Below are 13,262 nucleotides of genomic sequence, written 5' to 3' on the forward strand. Positions count from 1 at the left end.
CATGTGTCCTGACCGGGAATTGAACCCTGATCACCTGGATCCCAGGTCCACGCTCAACCGCTGAGCCACGCCCGGCTGGGCAAGATCAATTTACTTTTTAAATAGTCAAATGGATTTCTATAAGTTAGATGCAAATAGAAAAATGTCATTTTGAACAGGTATCATGCAATAGCACTGTAGAATATCTTAGGATAAATACAGTAAAAGATGTACAAGGTCTGAATATACAAAAGACAAAACTAAATACTAAACTGAGAGATTAAAACGTTAAAGAAAACCAACATAAATGGAGAGACAGCCCACATTGGTGACTAGGAAGGCTGGATATCAGAAAGATAGTCAGTTCTCCCCTAACTGATCCGTAGTTTCAATGAAAATGCAATCCAAATCTGTTGCAAATGAGTTTTCAGGGAACATGGCACGCTTATCATAACATTTCTATGGAAAGGCAAAATGCGAAGAATAGTGAAGCTGTGCCTGGAGATGATGCATAACATATGGGGACTTGCCTTAACAGAAATCAAGATTTCTTACCAAGAGATAAAAATTAAGAGTGTAGCACTGTCATAAGAATAAGCAAATTTATGCAGCGGAACGGGGAGCTCAGAAACAGACACACACAAATATGGACCAAAATGACTCCAAATGTGTCCCTGGGAGTGCAAAATCGCCCATTTGAGAATCCCTGACATAAGACTATAGCCCGATCTTAAAAACACATGCTGAATTTTGTAAAAGTAAATGACAGAATACCAAGCACACGTGTTAAAAATGCGTGCACATGCAATACTTCACACCCAAAGAGATAATAGTCTGGGAAACAAGGCTTGGGGAGCACAGAGCTCCACTTTACTTCACGAGTTACTGGTTGACCTAGTAAAGTGAGCCTGAGGAGAAGCCGGAAGAAGGGGAGGAGGCGGGATTTTGGTGGGTGAGCTTCGATGGAAGTTGAAGCTCATTGGTCGCCGGCCACAGCGGAAGGCGGAAGGCAGTGCTGGAAGCTCATTGGCCTTTGTGGGAAAGGCGGGAAAGGGAACGAGAGCTGCAGCGTCTTCCCTCAGGCCTCTTGTCCCAGATTGCAACCTGCTGGAGGCTGAGGTAACCACAGGATGGTATCATGAAGAGGGACCCTCATTCTCCATGCCTCTTCATTCCTCCCTCCCTTTTGCTCTGGGTCCCCAACCCCTTCTCCTCTCTTCCACCTCAGCAGGGTACCTCTACTGGCTCCCTATGTCTTACTCTGCCCCACCCTCCTACTCAGCACGACCCCTGTGGGAGGACCCAGTGCCCCAGCCTCCTGACCCCTGGCGTCCGGCCACTGAGGCAGGGCTCATGACCCTGCCTTTGATTCTAAGGTGGGGGGGGGGCAGCGAATGATTGGGTTGCCTGAGAGGAGGGGTGCACTCCTGGCGTGTGTGTGTGTGGGGGGGGGGGAGGCGGTAAAAGTGTGCTCCAGCGTAATTTTTGAAGTGTGGAGAGAAGCATGGAAGATTATTCGAGGCTGTAGAGGGAATGCATGGGTTTGCGTGAAAGCGGGGGCGGGGGCGGGGGCGGGGGGAGGGGAGGTGTGTTGGTGGAAGGAAACAATTAGTACAGTGAGGAGTTGGCTGTTGACTAGATCCGGGTCTGGCATTTGATATGGGGCTCAACAAACATCTATTCAATGAATAAACGAGGGGACGAATGAATAATTATTGAAAGAGGGGCTTGGGATACAGCAGAATAATGTGATTTCGTGGGATGAAAAGGTCTGCCAACTTAAAAGGGGAGCAAAGAAATAGTTAAGATTACAGTGGACTTCAAGAAAAATATCAGAATGGAGTGTGATTTAAAAAATTGAATGTAGAGCATATATGAGACTAGTAATAGAATTGAGTGCCAGGGGCATAGATTCATGAGTGGGGAGTGAATGAATGCAGAAGATTAGGAAGACAGTTGTGGAAGTGGATGCCAGGAATAATAGCTGGATATAGCTGAATACAGGATGATACATGAGAGGGGCAAGTAGTAATTGTCGAAAGGGCACGAGCGTGCAGGTGAATGCCTGAAATGGGGTCTGTGTGGAGATGGACACAGACAATAGTGTGATGAAGGCCTGGGGGTGGGGGTGGGGTGGAGGGGGTCAGTGGGCAAAAGAGAGGGACATATGTAATACTCTCAACAATAAAGATAATTAAAACAACAACAACAACAAAACAACAACAAAAAGTAAGCAAGGAGGATAATAATTGGATTGAAAGTATACAGGACCCAAGCCAAGAGTTTCTCAGAACAAGGCTATGTATGCATGAGTGTGGCTTCCTGGGAAGGAGGTGACATGAGCAAGAAGGGAGGGTGCAATCTGGTTTCAGCAGTGAGCTGGATGGAGAAGAATCCAGCTCCTTCAGATGGGGTTTACCAAGGTCAGAGAAAGTATGTTTGGGGGTAGGGGATCATGTGGCCATCCTGACTTCCGCTCCTGGGCCTAGAACCAAGGATCCCAAGGAAATGCCTGCTATGCCCTGCTGCCCCTGTGACTCCACCACTGGGATTGAGACTAGAGCCCCATGGGGGATTAAACTTGGCCTCACAAGAGCTGTAAGTCGCTGTGCCTGCTGCCACAACTATGGCATCACTGACCAAATCGAGGACCATGAGCACTTCTACCTCTTCCAGGCCTGCGAGTGTCACAAGTGTGACCTCTTCTCGTGAGTATGGTGTCTGACAAGGGGAGGGGGGCCTCCTCTAAATGCGACTGACTTTAGACCTGCAATCTCCCACTTTACGGAGCACCACAGGGTCTTGCCTGCTGAGAGTGCCTTGAAGATGGAGCAGGGGGCACACCTAAAGAGGCACCTGACTCGAAGACTGATGAGTGGAGCCACACCTCCCAATGATCACAGCTTTGTCAAGAAGTTGGCCATTCGAGGAGGCATCCTCAGTAAGTGTCTCTGGCCAGGGAGGGAACCCGGGTTTGGGTATAGGGAACATGAATAGTTTTGCCACCAATCCTACCACCCAACTTTGATGTGGTCTTGGGCAGGCTACTCTTTGGGCCTTAGCTTCCCCAACTAAAAATGTCATCAGTATTATCTACCAAGTGTTGCTGGGAAGGTGAAATCTGGAGAGGAGGTGGGGTTTGAAAAGGTCCACAGTGAGATGAGACCTTAGATTGAGGGTGGGGGCACAGTTGGGTGGGGTAAGGGGAAAAGGACCTCCTAAGCTGCTTTCAGCCTCCCGCAGCTGGGAAGGAGAACACCATGCCCCAGCTTAATACCCACCCCTGTGCAACCCCTAGGGAGGTTAGGAGAGTCTGAGGTCAGTGGGGGAGGCTCCCAACTCAGCCACTGCCCAGACCCCTTCCTCTCTGTCTTGAAGATCTGGGTTCCATCTCTAACCCTACCGCGACTTGTGGGAAAACACTTCTCTCTGGGCCTCAATTTCCCCAGTTGCAAAATGAACAGTAAGACTGGCTGGTCTTCAAGGCCTTCTCGGTTCTGAACTTCGGGGTTTCTATCCTCATCCCAAAACATGCCCACATCTCCTCTCCATGGCCTGCCTGCTACCTGACTCCAACTTGTGCTCTGTTCCTGCAGGCAATCTCCCAAGGGACTGTGCTGATCGATCAGGCCCCAAAATCTTTGTCTCTGTCCTGGACTCCAGCACCCTTGAAGAAGCAACTGACAATTTCTCTTTCCAGGAATTCCCACGGGCCACCTGCCCTGATCAGCATGTGAGTGGACTGGAAAAAAAAAAAAAAAAAAAAGCATGGAGCTGGTTGTGCATTGTGTGTCCATCTTTGTGCTTGATGCCATGGGAGATGGAAGGAGGACGTGGAGGCAGCAGCGCTGGTGGTGGTGGTAGTGGTGGAGGAGGAGGAGGAGGAGGAGGAGGAGGGTGAGGAGGACGAGGAGGAGGAGAAAGGGGAGAAAGCGGCATCTCAGACTAATAGGCAAGGACAGGGCTCTCCCTGCTTTGCCATTTCCTACTTGTGAGAGCCTTTGGACAAGTGAGTTTAGGTTTCCGAGCCTCCATTTGTTTGTCAGTGTACTGAGAGGGGACAATATTGTACACCCATAGGGTTGGCAAGAGGACTAGCATAACACTTGCCACATAGCAGGCCTTTAACGAGTGGAGGCTTTTATTTCACATGAAACAGACTGATGGGATAGAAGGTCCCGCTGAAAAGAGGGACCATTATGGTGAGGGCCACAGAGGCCCAGGTGAGAGTCCAGAGACCATTGAAGAAAGCTTCCTAGAGATGAGCCAAGCTGGTCCTTCAAGTCCCATGGGGATTGGGGACTATGGAAGCAAGAACCAGTCCCTGAACAGGGACAGTAACCACATCTGTCCAGGTGCTTTGCAGATTGAAACACAGACACCTGTGATTTCCCATAACCTTCACTGTTGCCCTGAGAGTTTTAAAAAAGCAGGCAGGAATTTGTGTCTCAGGAAAGATAGAGAAAAGAGATGGAAAGGAAAATAGGCCAAGCAGGGGAAGTGACTTGCCCAAGCCAGAACGAGTAATGGTCAGCAGGCATTCGGACTGCCACATTCAGATATTGAAAAATCCTACCCCTCTCTGACTACTGGTAGTGTGTGTCTTCCAGAGGGTTTAATCCCCTGGCCTCTCCTTTCCTTGTTTCTAGATGCTCAACTCTGGCCCTCTAGCCCTATGCCACCCTTGACCCTTTTTTACTGCAGCCAAAGGTCCTGGGAAAATAGTTGGGTCCAGAACCCTGTCAGGGACCAAGCTTAGTAAATGGGAAGAGCAGAGCACCCCCGGTAGGGTGGAGCCTTCAGTGGAACTGGGGACAGAGGGGCACTTGTCCCATGAGGTGGGGAGGTGTGGGTTCCCAGCTCCCATTCTCTCACACCCTTTCCTTTACAGGTTCCCACAGCTTCTGACCAGGCCTCGGTTTCTGCCTCCTCAGAGTGGCAGCGGAAGTTGGAGGCGGCCGAGGCTCTGCTGATTCTGAGAGAATCTCCCCAGGCCCCTTCAGGCTCCATCTCCCAGCTCCAGCCTTGAGTTGCACCAGGTAGCTTGGTCCTTGAAAGGAGAACACGGTGTGGGAATAGTTGGGAAATGGGAGGGCGTTGTGGTAAGCGGGGCCTAACTGGAAGGTCAGGGTTGATGGGTTGAACCTCCATGGACCCAGGCACCCAAGCTCTTCAGCCTGATGCCTGAGGTGGCAGGTGATGGTTGTTCAGTAAATCATCAGTTTATTGAACTCTGTACTCAACAGCAAATGTCCAGGGCCCTGATGTCAAGAAACAAGGAAACTGGGGCCCTGAGAATGGCAGGGACTTGCCCCAGGGCATGTAGCATATCAAGTGGAAGAACCAGGTCTCCTGACTCTCAGCCTGGAGGTTTCTACCCCAACCCTTGTCATCTGGGGAGGACATATATAGGCGATATGTGCCTATTTTGGAAGGGGATTCTGGTCCTTGCCTTCAGGGAGCTTCCAGTCCAGATATGGAGCCTGGATGCTTCACAAGTTGTGTTTTGCAGCTAAATCTCAATGATGAGCCTGGAGAGGAAGGACTGGAGGAGGTCTGAGGAGAGATAGACACCTGGGCAGGCTTAGAGGGAAGGCTGGGCACTCCCAGACCAAAATGGTAGATGGGGTATAGTGTGTGAGTGAAGCAGCAACCCTGTAGGAACTGCTGGAGCAGAAGGGCATAAGGCTGGAGAGGCTACCAATCACAGAGTTCTGGCATGCCAGGCTTAGGAGGCTAAACCAGCAACTGTGGGTGGTGAGGAGCCAGGGAATGGGTGAGCTAGGCAGGAGCATATTCAAAGACTCTGGGCTTGGCAAAAAGAAATGTGGTGACTGTGATGGAGGGACTAGAGGAAGCAAGACTTGAGATGGGCAAATCAAGGGAGGAAGAGTTCTGTGCAGTAATCCAGGTGGCAAAGCTTCGACTGGGTGGAACAAAAAAGAGGGGAGAGCCGGAAGGGGAAATGGACTTGAGCTGGCCCTGACCCCTCCCTTTCTGTCTACAGCTCCTGCTGGAGATAGAGGGCTCCAGCCTTCTAGCCCCTCTCTCCGACCCAAGCCAGCCAGCTCTGTTTCTCTGCCTATTGGACACCTGGGGCTCATCTCCCTCTTGAGCTAGAAGCCCAGAGGAGGAGGCGTCTCTAGAGTACTGCTTATTTATGCATTTGCAAAATGTTTAATGTTCAAAATGCTTAAAAATTTTAAAGAAGCCTTCGGGTGCTTCTATAAGCTTTCAGACCCCTTTTATTGTATGGGGCAATTCCTTGGCTGAGGGCAGATATTCTTGTACCTCCATCACTTACTCCCTTGGATCCTGGGGCCTTTTTATGTCCTACAAAAACAAGGTTGTGCAATCTAAGTTGATTCGTCTCAAAATGGGGTTTTGGGTGTTCATATGTTCATGTGCCAGAGTTTTTATTTGACTCATGATTGTGAACATACTAGTGCACTCATGTATGGATCCATGCATGTAAAAATATGACTATCTTTTTTTTTCATTTTTGTGTCTAGGTGTGTGTGTGTGTGTGAGAGAGAGAGAGAGAGAGAGAGAGAGAGAGAGAGAGAGCAAATAATAAACTCTTGTTGTTGTAAGGCACTGAGATACAGGAGTTGTTTGTTACTACAGTATAACCTAGACTATCCTGACTCTAACAGACTTGTTCAACTCACCTTTCAAAGTGAAAATCACCTTACTTAATAATTGGGATTTCTTAATATGGCTGGGTAAGAAAAAGGTAGAGAAAAAAGGGTAGGAGTTTATTCATTGAGCAAGTAACTGTGTACCGGTTGCCTGGTATAGACTGTTTCCAGTTGTCCAGAGGGCCACAGGTAGAAATGTCTGCAAGATCAAGCAGATCATATAAATGAGAGCAGGCCAGATGGGCTCTGGCCAACTGACAGTGCATGCTCTACCTAAGGGGACAGCTGCCACTTGGCTCTAGTCAATTGTTGCCATGCAGGAATGTGGACTCATTGTTGCCACATCTGATTTTTTTAAGAGAAGATGGAATTCTAGATTTCTATGTAAAATATCTCAATTTTAAAATGTCTGTGGACTCCCAACAATGGTGGCGGCTCCGGGGGTGGAAGCGGCAGCGGCACCCCAGGCCCGATGAGGTCCCCGGCGCCGGGCCACCCGGCCGTCAGCAGCATGCAGGGTAAACGCAAAGCACTGAAGTTGAATTTTGCAAATCCACCTTTCAAATCTACAGCAAGGTTTACTCTGAATCCCAATCCTACCAGAGTTCAAAACCCACACATAGAGAGACTGAGAACACACAGCATCGAATCGTCGGGAAAACTGAAGATCTCCCCTGAACAACACTGAGATTTTACTGCTGAGGACTTGAAGGACCTGGGAGAAATCGGGCAAGGAGCATATGGCTCTGTCAACAAAATGGTCCACAAACCGAGTGAACAGATAATGGCAGTGAAAAGAATTTGGTCAACAGTGGATGAAAAAGAACAAAAACAACTTCTTATGGATTTGGATGTAGTAATGCAGAGTAGTGATTGCCCATACATTGTTCAGTTTTATGGTTCACTCTTCAGAGAGGGTGACTGTTGGATCTGTATGGAACTCATGTCTACCTCCTTTGATAAGTTTTACAAATATGTATATAGTGTATTAGATGATGTTATTCCAGAAGAAATTTTAGGCAAAATCACTTTAGCAACTGTGAAAGCACTAAACCACTTAAAAGAAAACTTGAAAATCATTCACAGAGATATCAAACCTTCCAATATCCTTCTGGACAGAAGTGGAAATATTAAACTCTGTGACTTTGGCATCAGTGGACAGCTCATGGGTTCCGTTGCCAAGACGAGAGATGCTGGGTGTAGGCCGTACATGGCACCGGAGAGAATAGACCCGAGTGCGTCACAACAAGGCTATGATGTCCGCTCTGATGTCTGGAGTTTGGGGATCACATTGTACGAGTTGGCCACAGGCTGGTTTCCTTATCCAAAGCGGAATAGTGTATTTGATCAACTAACACAAGTCGTGAAAGGAGATCCTCCACAACTGAGTAATTCAGAGGAAAGGGAGTTCTCTCCAAGTTTCATCAACTTTGTCAACTTGTGCCTTACAAAGGACGAATCCAAAAGGCCAAAGTATAAAGAACTTCTGAAACATCCCTTTATTTTAATGTATGAAGAACGTACCATAGAGGTTGCAAGGTATGTTTGTAAAATCCTGGATCAAATGCCAGCTACTCCCAGCTCCCCCATGTATGTCGATTGATGCTGCTGCTACGTCAGACTCTAGAAAAAAGGGCTGAAAGGAAGCAAGACGTAAAGAATTTTCACCCGTATCAGTGTTTTTATTGCTCGACAGACACCATGGGCAATAAGATTGGTGTTTGTTTCCATAATGTCTGTACTCCCGTCACCTAGAACGTGCATCCCCGAAACACCCGCTGATCTCAGTGTTAGTGCTGGTCAGAGACCTCATCCTGCTCTTTCCTGTGGACACACTCATGAAGCATGGAAGTCAGTATGATCAATTTGTTGACTGTGATTAGGTCACATCTTAAATTAATTTCTAGACTCAAAACTTGGAGACACAGCTACTGGAGTGGTATTTTGTCAGACTTCCAAATCCTGGGAGAATGAAGTGATGGGAGTGTTGTGTCTGAACGTAGACTCGGGCATGGTGAGAAGAGCTTGCATGGCCAGTGAGACACATTGCCTTCTGGGGCTGAGACAGGAGGATTTCCTTTCTTCACCAAGTGCAGTAGATTTACTGATCTGACGTTCTGTTGCTTTATCGTCACAGTCGATGTTCGGGGATCGACTTGCTCAGCCAATTCCTGTTTGAAATATAATTTTAAATTAGAATGAATTTATCTTTACCAAAAACCATGTTGCGTTCAAAGAGGCGAACATTAAAATATCAAGACAGGACAGAATGTGTTCTTTTCTCCTTGGCCAGTCCTTCTGCTCTTCATTGGGAGACTTAGGAGCCTGCCACTTGTCAAAGAAGGTGCTGATCCTAAGAGTTGTCACTCAGCATTGGTGTGCTGCCAGTGTGAGGCTCCACCTGCCACAATCCATCGGGACTGACAGAAGAAAAAAGTACAGAGGGCAACGTTTACAGATGTTTTTAATTCTAGTATCTTATCTGAACAACTTGTAGCAGCTTCACATTTCCCCTTTGTCCCGAACCCGATACTTTAGCCATCAAAACTCACTACCAGGGAGAAGTATCAAGGAGCAATGTGCCTTGATTGATTAGATAACAATTACTCATAGGCAGCAAAAGACCAAATCTCAGCTGTTTGCCATCACTGGTCCAGGTCTTTGGTTTCTGAATTTCTTTCCCTGTCTGTATAGTCTATTGCCACTGTGTGACCTCTGCTTTAATCCAATATTTCACCTTTCCCCCCCATATCAAAAACCTTTATAATTACCAGGGATGTTCCTCCCCAAGGATTTCTAGCCCCAAACCTCTCACATGCCCGTGTTTAAAGGCTGAGAGACACGGGGCTCAGTCGTGTGGTAGGTGATGAGAAAGCATCTTTCTAGAAACACATGACCCAATGTGGACCTGAAGGGACAGTCTTAGATATGCTCAGCACCTGCAAGAATCTCTAGAAGTTCACCATCATTTCTTGGAATTGGAATTCTACAAAAATCCCCAAACAGCCCCAGAGTAGTGATGAGGCCATTGAAGTCTGCTGCCCTTCGCTTGCTTCCTCACTCACCCATAGCCAGGTTCTCCTGGGCTTGCTCTGCTCCCTGGCGCGGGGCACTGGGCTCTACGCAGCACTGTGAGTGGCTCAGGCGCACTGGAATAGAAAGCAGCTGTGGTCCGCGACGGGTGATGCAGTCACTGAACCACATGGGGCAGGTATTGCTGTGTCTCCTCCCAGAGTGACAATCATACACACTAAACAATAAAGGGAGAATGGTGCTGTTTTAAAGTCACATCCCTGTAAATTTCAGAATTCAAAAATGATTTATTGCTTTGGTCCACTTGCCTAATTTTCCTATTTTCTCCCCCATGGCATCCTAAACCTTAGACTCACAGTGTTCTGCAAGGAAGCATCGTTGTGTGGCTTCCTTCACCCACACCAAGCCATCCTCCACGTCTCCCAGGGACCGAGGAGTTTGTTTCTCTGCTGTCGATTTCCCGTCTGGCTCAGCGTAGGGTCACTTTGCCATTGTACACATGGAGATCAAAGCAGTTCTGACTGTCCAGGAGCTGATCTGACTGTGCTGTTGTGTGGATGACCACACAAAAAGGCAATTTTAGTGTATTAATCATAGATTATTATAAACTATAAACTTAAGGGCAAGGAGTTTATTACAATGTATCTTTATTAAAACAAAAGGGTGTATAGTATTCACAGACTGTGAAAATAGTGTAAGAACTGTACATTGTCAGCTCTGTGTTATTTTTCTCTTGTACCATAGAAAAATGTATAAAAATTATTGAAAAGCTAATGTGCAGGGATATTGCCTTATTTGTCTGTAAAAATGGAGCTCAGTACCATAACTGCTTCTTGGAGCTTTGGAATATTTTATCCTGTATTCTTGTTTGAATTCCTCCTCTATTTAAGATATATACATGGAATCGAAGTGTTTATGTAATAGTTCTATCCTTTTGCCTGCAGGTCAGTTGTAATAAATCTAGGATGTGAAAAAAAAAAATGTTGGCTGTGATTTCCTCTTAAAGCCCTATATGTGGGCCAAGCAATACATTCATGCAGGCCAACTTTGGCCAATGGAATGCCAGTATGATTCTAACTCAATGTGTATTTTACAGTGGGGGAAACTGAAGCCAATCAGGACAAGAAGAATCAAAAGAAGGGAGATGAATTAGACCCAGAGCCTACCTTTGATAGACCCAGGGAATATGAGGAAGAATCATTTTCATTTATTTATCCTGTGCCCTCTATATACTGCTAAGTACATAGAGCCTCTCAGCAGCTCTGTAAACTAAACATTATTATCCCCCTTTCGCCTATGAGGAAATGAGCTCAAAGAGTAAAAGTAACTTGCACAAGTGTTTTAGAGGAAATTTTTGGCCAAAGTTGGGGGAAGACTCCCTTCTCTTTGCCAGGCCCTAAATTAGCTAACAATTTTTTTAAAAAAAGTAATGCATTGAGTGAAAGGTTCAAAATTTGAGGTGGCGCACATCCAGTCAAAAGATCTTTCAGAAATAGTCCCTTTATTTTGTGCTCAAGGTAACAATGTGCAATAACCTATCAGCTCTTACCAGCACTTGTTTCTCAGCCATTTGCTGATGTTCCAAACAAATGAAGAACTGGAGGCACCGCCAGGAAGACAGAAAGCTCAACTGGATATGCCAGGTCAACGATTCTTTCCCATCATGTTTCCTCCCTCCTACCTTCCCTTTTCCCTCTTTGTTACCCAAGACGATTGATGATGATGACATCAATTACAACTTAAGGCCTTCAGAAGGCAAGGCAGATTTCTTATATTTCTTATCTAATGCCAGATAAGCAAACATGCACAATCACTCAGCCTATAGAGCAAGACTGATGTCCATCTCATGCCTTCCTTCTTTGCCTGGTTTGTTACTTAAATCAGTGATCCCTAAACTCTTACTCTCCCAGCATCCAGTGAACAAGTTCACATGTTCTTGGAGGAAGGAAAAAGTGTTATCTGGAAAATGACTAAAACCCTGCTATGCAATTGTGTCCTAGGCATGCCACAGTCCCACAGCTGAGTTTATAAAACAAGTATATTTTGAGTTAAAGGGTGTGGAGTGAGAAGAGGGAGGAAAAGAGTAATAAAGTGATGGAGATTGGGAGAAAAAGTAAGCCTCTTTTCCCTATGCCCTTTTATTTTTCTGTGTCCCACCTGCCCTTTTATGCAGGGCTTTTTAGACCTGATACTGGTGCCCTGCTTCCCATGCGTTGTGCTATATACCTTTTAGAAAAGTCTCTTAATGACATATTATGGGCATCTTAGGATATCGTCATAAATGTTATATATCAAACCTTTTGTTGTGAAGTATCCTTTGTCATGCACTGCTGCAGTTCACAGTTTTAAAGCATCACTTTATAGAACAGTGTGAGTTACATCTTGACTCTTGTATGTTATACAACAGCATTGGTTGGATCTGAGGATATCCAACAGATCAGAGCATCTGTAGAGTGGATCAGTTTCAACCAGTGGTACACAGGTAAATGTTTAACAGCAGGCTGTCTGGGGGTGGGGGAGAGATGGGGCAAATGCACTGTGCTATATAGCATTTGCTGATTTCAAACTACCGATGTGATGTCAATTAATGCAGAGTTGGGAGAAGATGTATTTCCATTACTCAGATACAATAAATGCGCATAACCTCAAGAGCATAGATAATAGCAAAATGTAAGGAAATCATTAGGGATTGATGAGGTTTGAATATGCACTATGTCTGTTTTCAATATGATGTATGTAATGTAATTGTTACTTTATATAAATTAGTTTTAATAACAGCTGTTCTTAATAGCTGGCTTGCAAAATTCCTGAAAATTTGACAGTTTGCTCTTATGTTCAAGTAAGAGTCCCCTCCAGCACTCCACTGCTTTCAACCCTTGCCCAGAAAGGCACCACTTTCTAAAGTAGGCCACTGACACTGCAAGACTGTAAAGGGCTACTACCACTGGTTTCTGAGCAAAAATAGCCTAATGTCTAGGGAAAATACTAATTATTAATTTTTTTAAATGGAATGATCAGGAACAAATATTGAGCAGAATGAATTGTCAAAAGCATTTATTGTCGAATGTGCGTTCTCAGAGACAGCCAAAATTGGGTGAAGGGGATAAGTAGGGACACCAGAATAAGAAAAACTCATGCAGGGGTGTATTAAACAGATTTTTAAAAGGTTAAGCGAATGGGGCAATTGGTGTTACCTGCCATTGGATCTGTGTCTCTCATCAGAGAGACATTGATTACACTCCGTTCTCCTTCTTAGATAAATGTTACATAATCTACACAAACTTCTCCACCTGGCCTTTTCTCACTTAAAAATATATCCTTCATTGTTAAGTATAGGCACTATGTTATACAGCAGATCTTTAGAACATACTCATCTTGTATAACTATAACTTTATACCCATTAAACAACACCTCTCCATATCCCCCTTCCCCTGTCCTCTGGCAACCACCATTTTATTTTTCTGCTTCTACAAGTTTGACTATTTTAGATGTTTTGTGTAAGAAGTATTATGCACTTAAAATTTTGTTAAGAGGGTAAATCTCATGTTAAATTATCTTATCATAAGACAGCAAAAACCAAACCAAACAAAATGAAATATCAAAGGTACA

General features: G+C 45.6%; 1 protein-coding gene and 1 pseudogene across 2 annotated transcripts; both read left to right on the top strand.

Moving 5' to 3' along the window:
• Positions 1-2,487: 2,487 nt before the first annotated feature.
• Positions 2,488-6,099, top strand: DMRTC1 (DMRT like family C1; the record flags this gene model as incomplete). The annotated part of the gene is given in 9 exon segments (XM_081125382.1): positions 2,488-2,687; positions 2,778-2,920; positions 3,576-3,712; positions 4,139-4,299; positions 4,629-4,647; positions 4,651-4,689; positions 4,871-5,005; positions 5,009-5,018; positions 5,987-6,099. Coding segments are annotated over 9 exon segments (957 nt in total).
• A 1,003-nt stretch (positions 6,100-7,102) lies between these two features.
• LOC308551494 (dual specificity mitogen-activated protein kinase kinase 4 pseudogene) lies at positions 7,103-8,280 on the top strand (annotated as a pseudogene). The gene has a single exon. The product of its transcript is annotated as a dual specificity mitogen-activated protein kinase kinase 4 pseudogene (transcript).
• The last annotated feature ends 4,982 nt before the right edge of the window (positions 8,281-13,262 follow it).

The sequence above is a fragment of the Miniopterus schreibersii genome (genome assembly GCF_964146895.1).
Source record: "Miniopterus schreibersii genome assembly, chromosome: X".
Taxonomy (NCBI): Eukaryota; Metazoa; Chordata; class Mammalia; order Chiroptera; family Miniopteridae; genus Miniopterus; species Miniopterus schreibersii.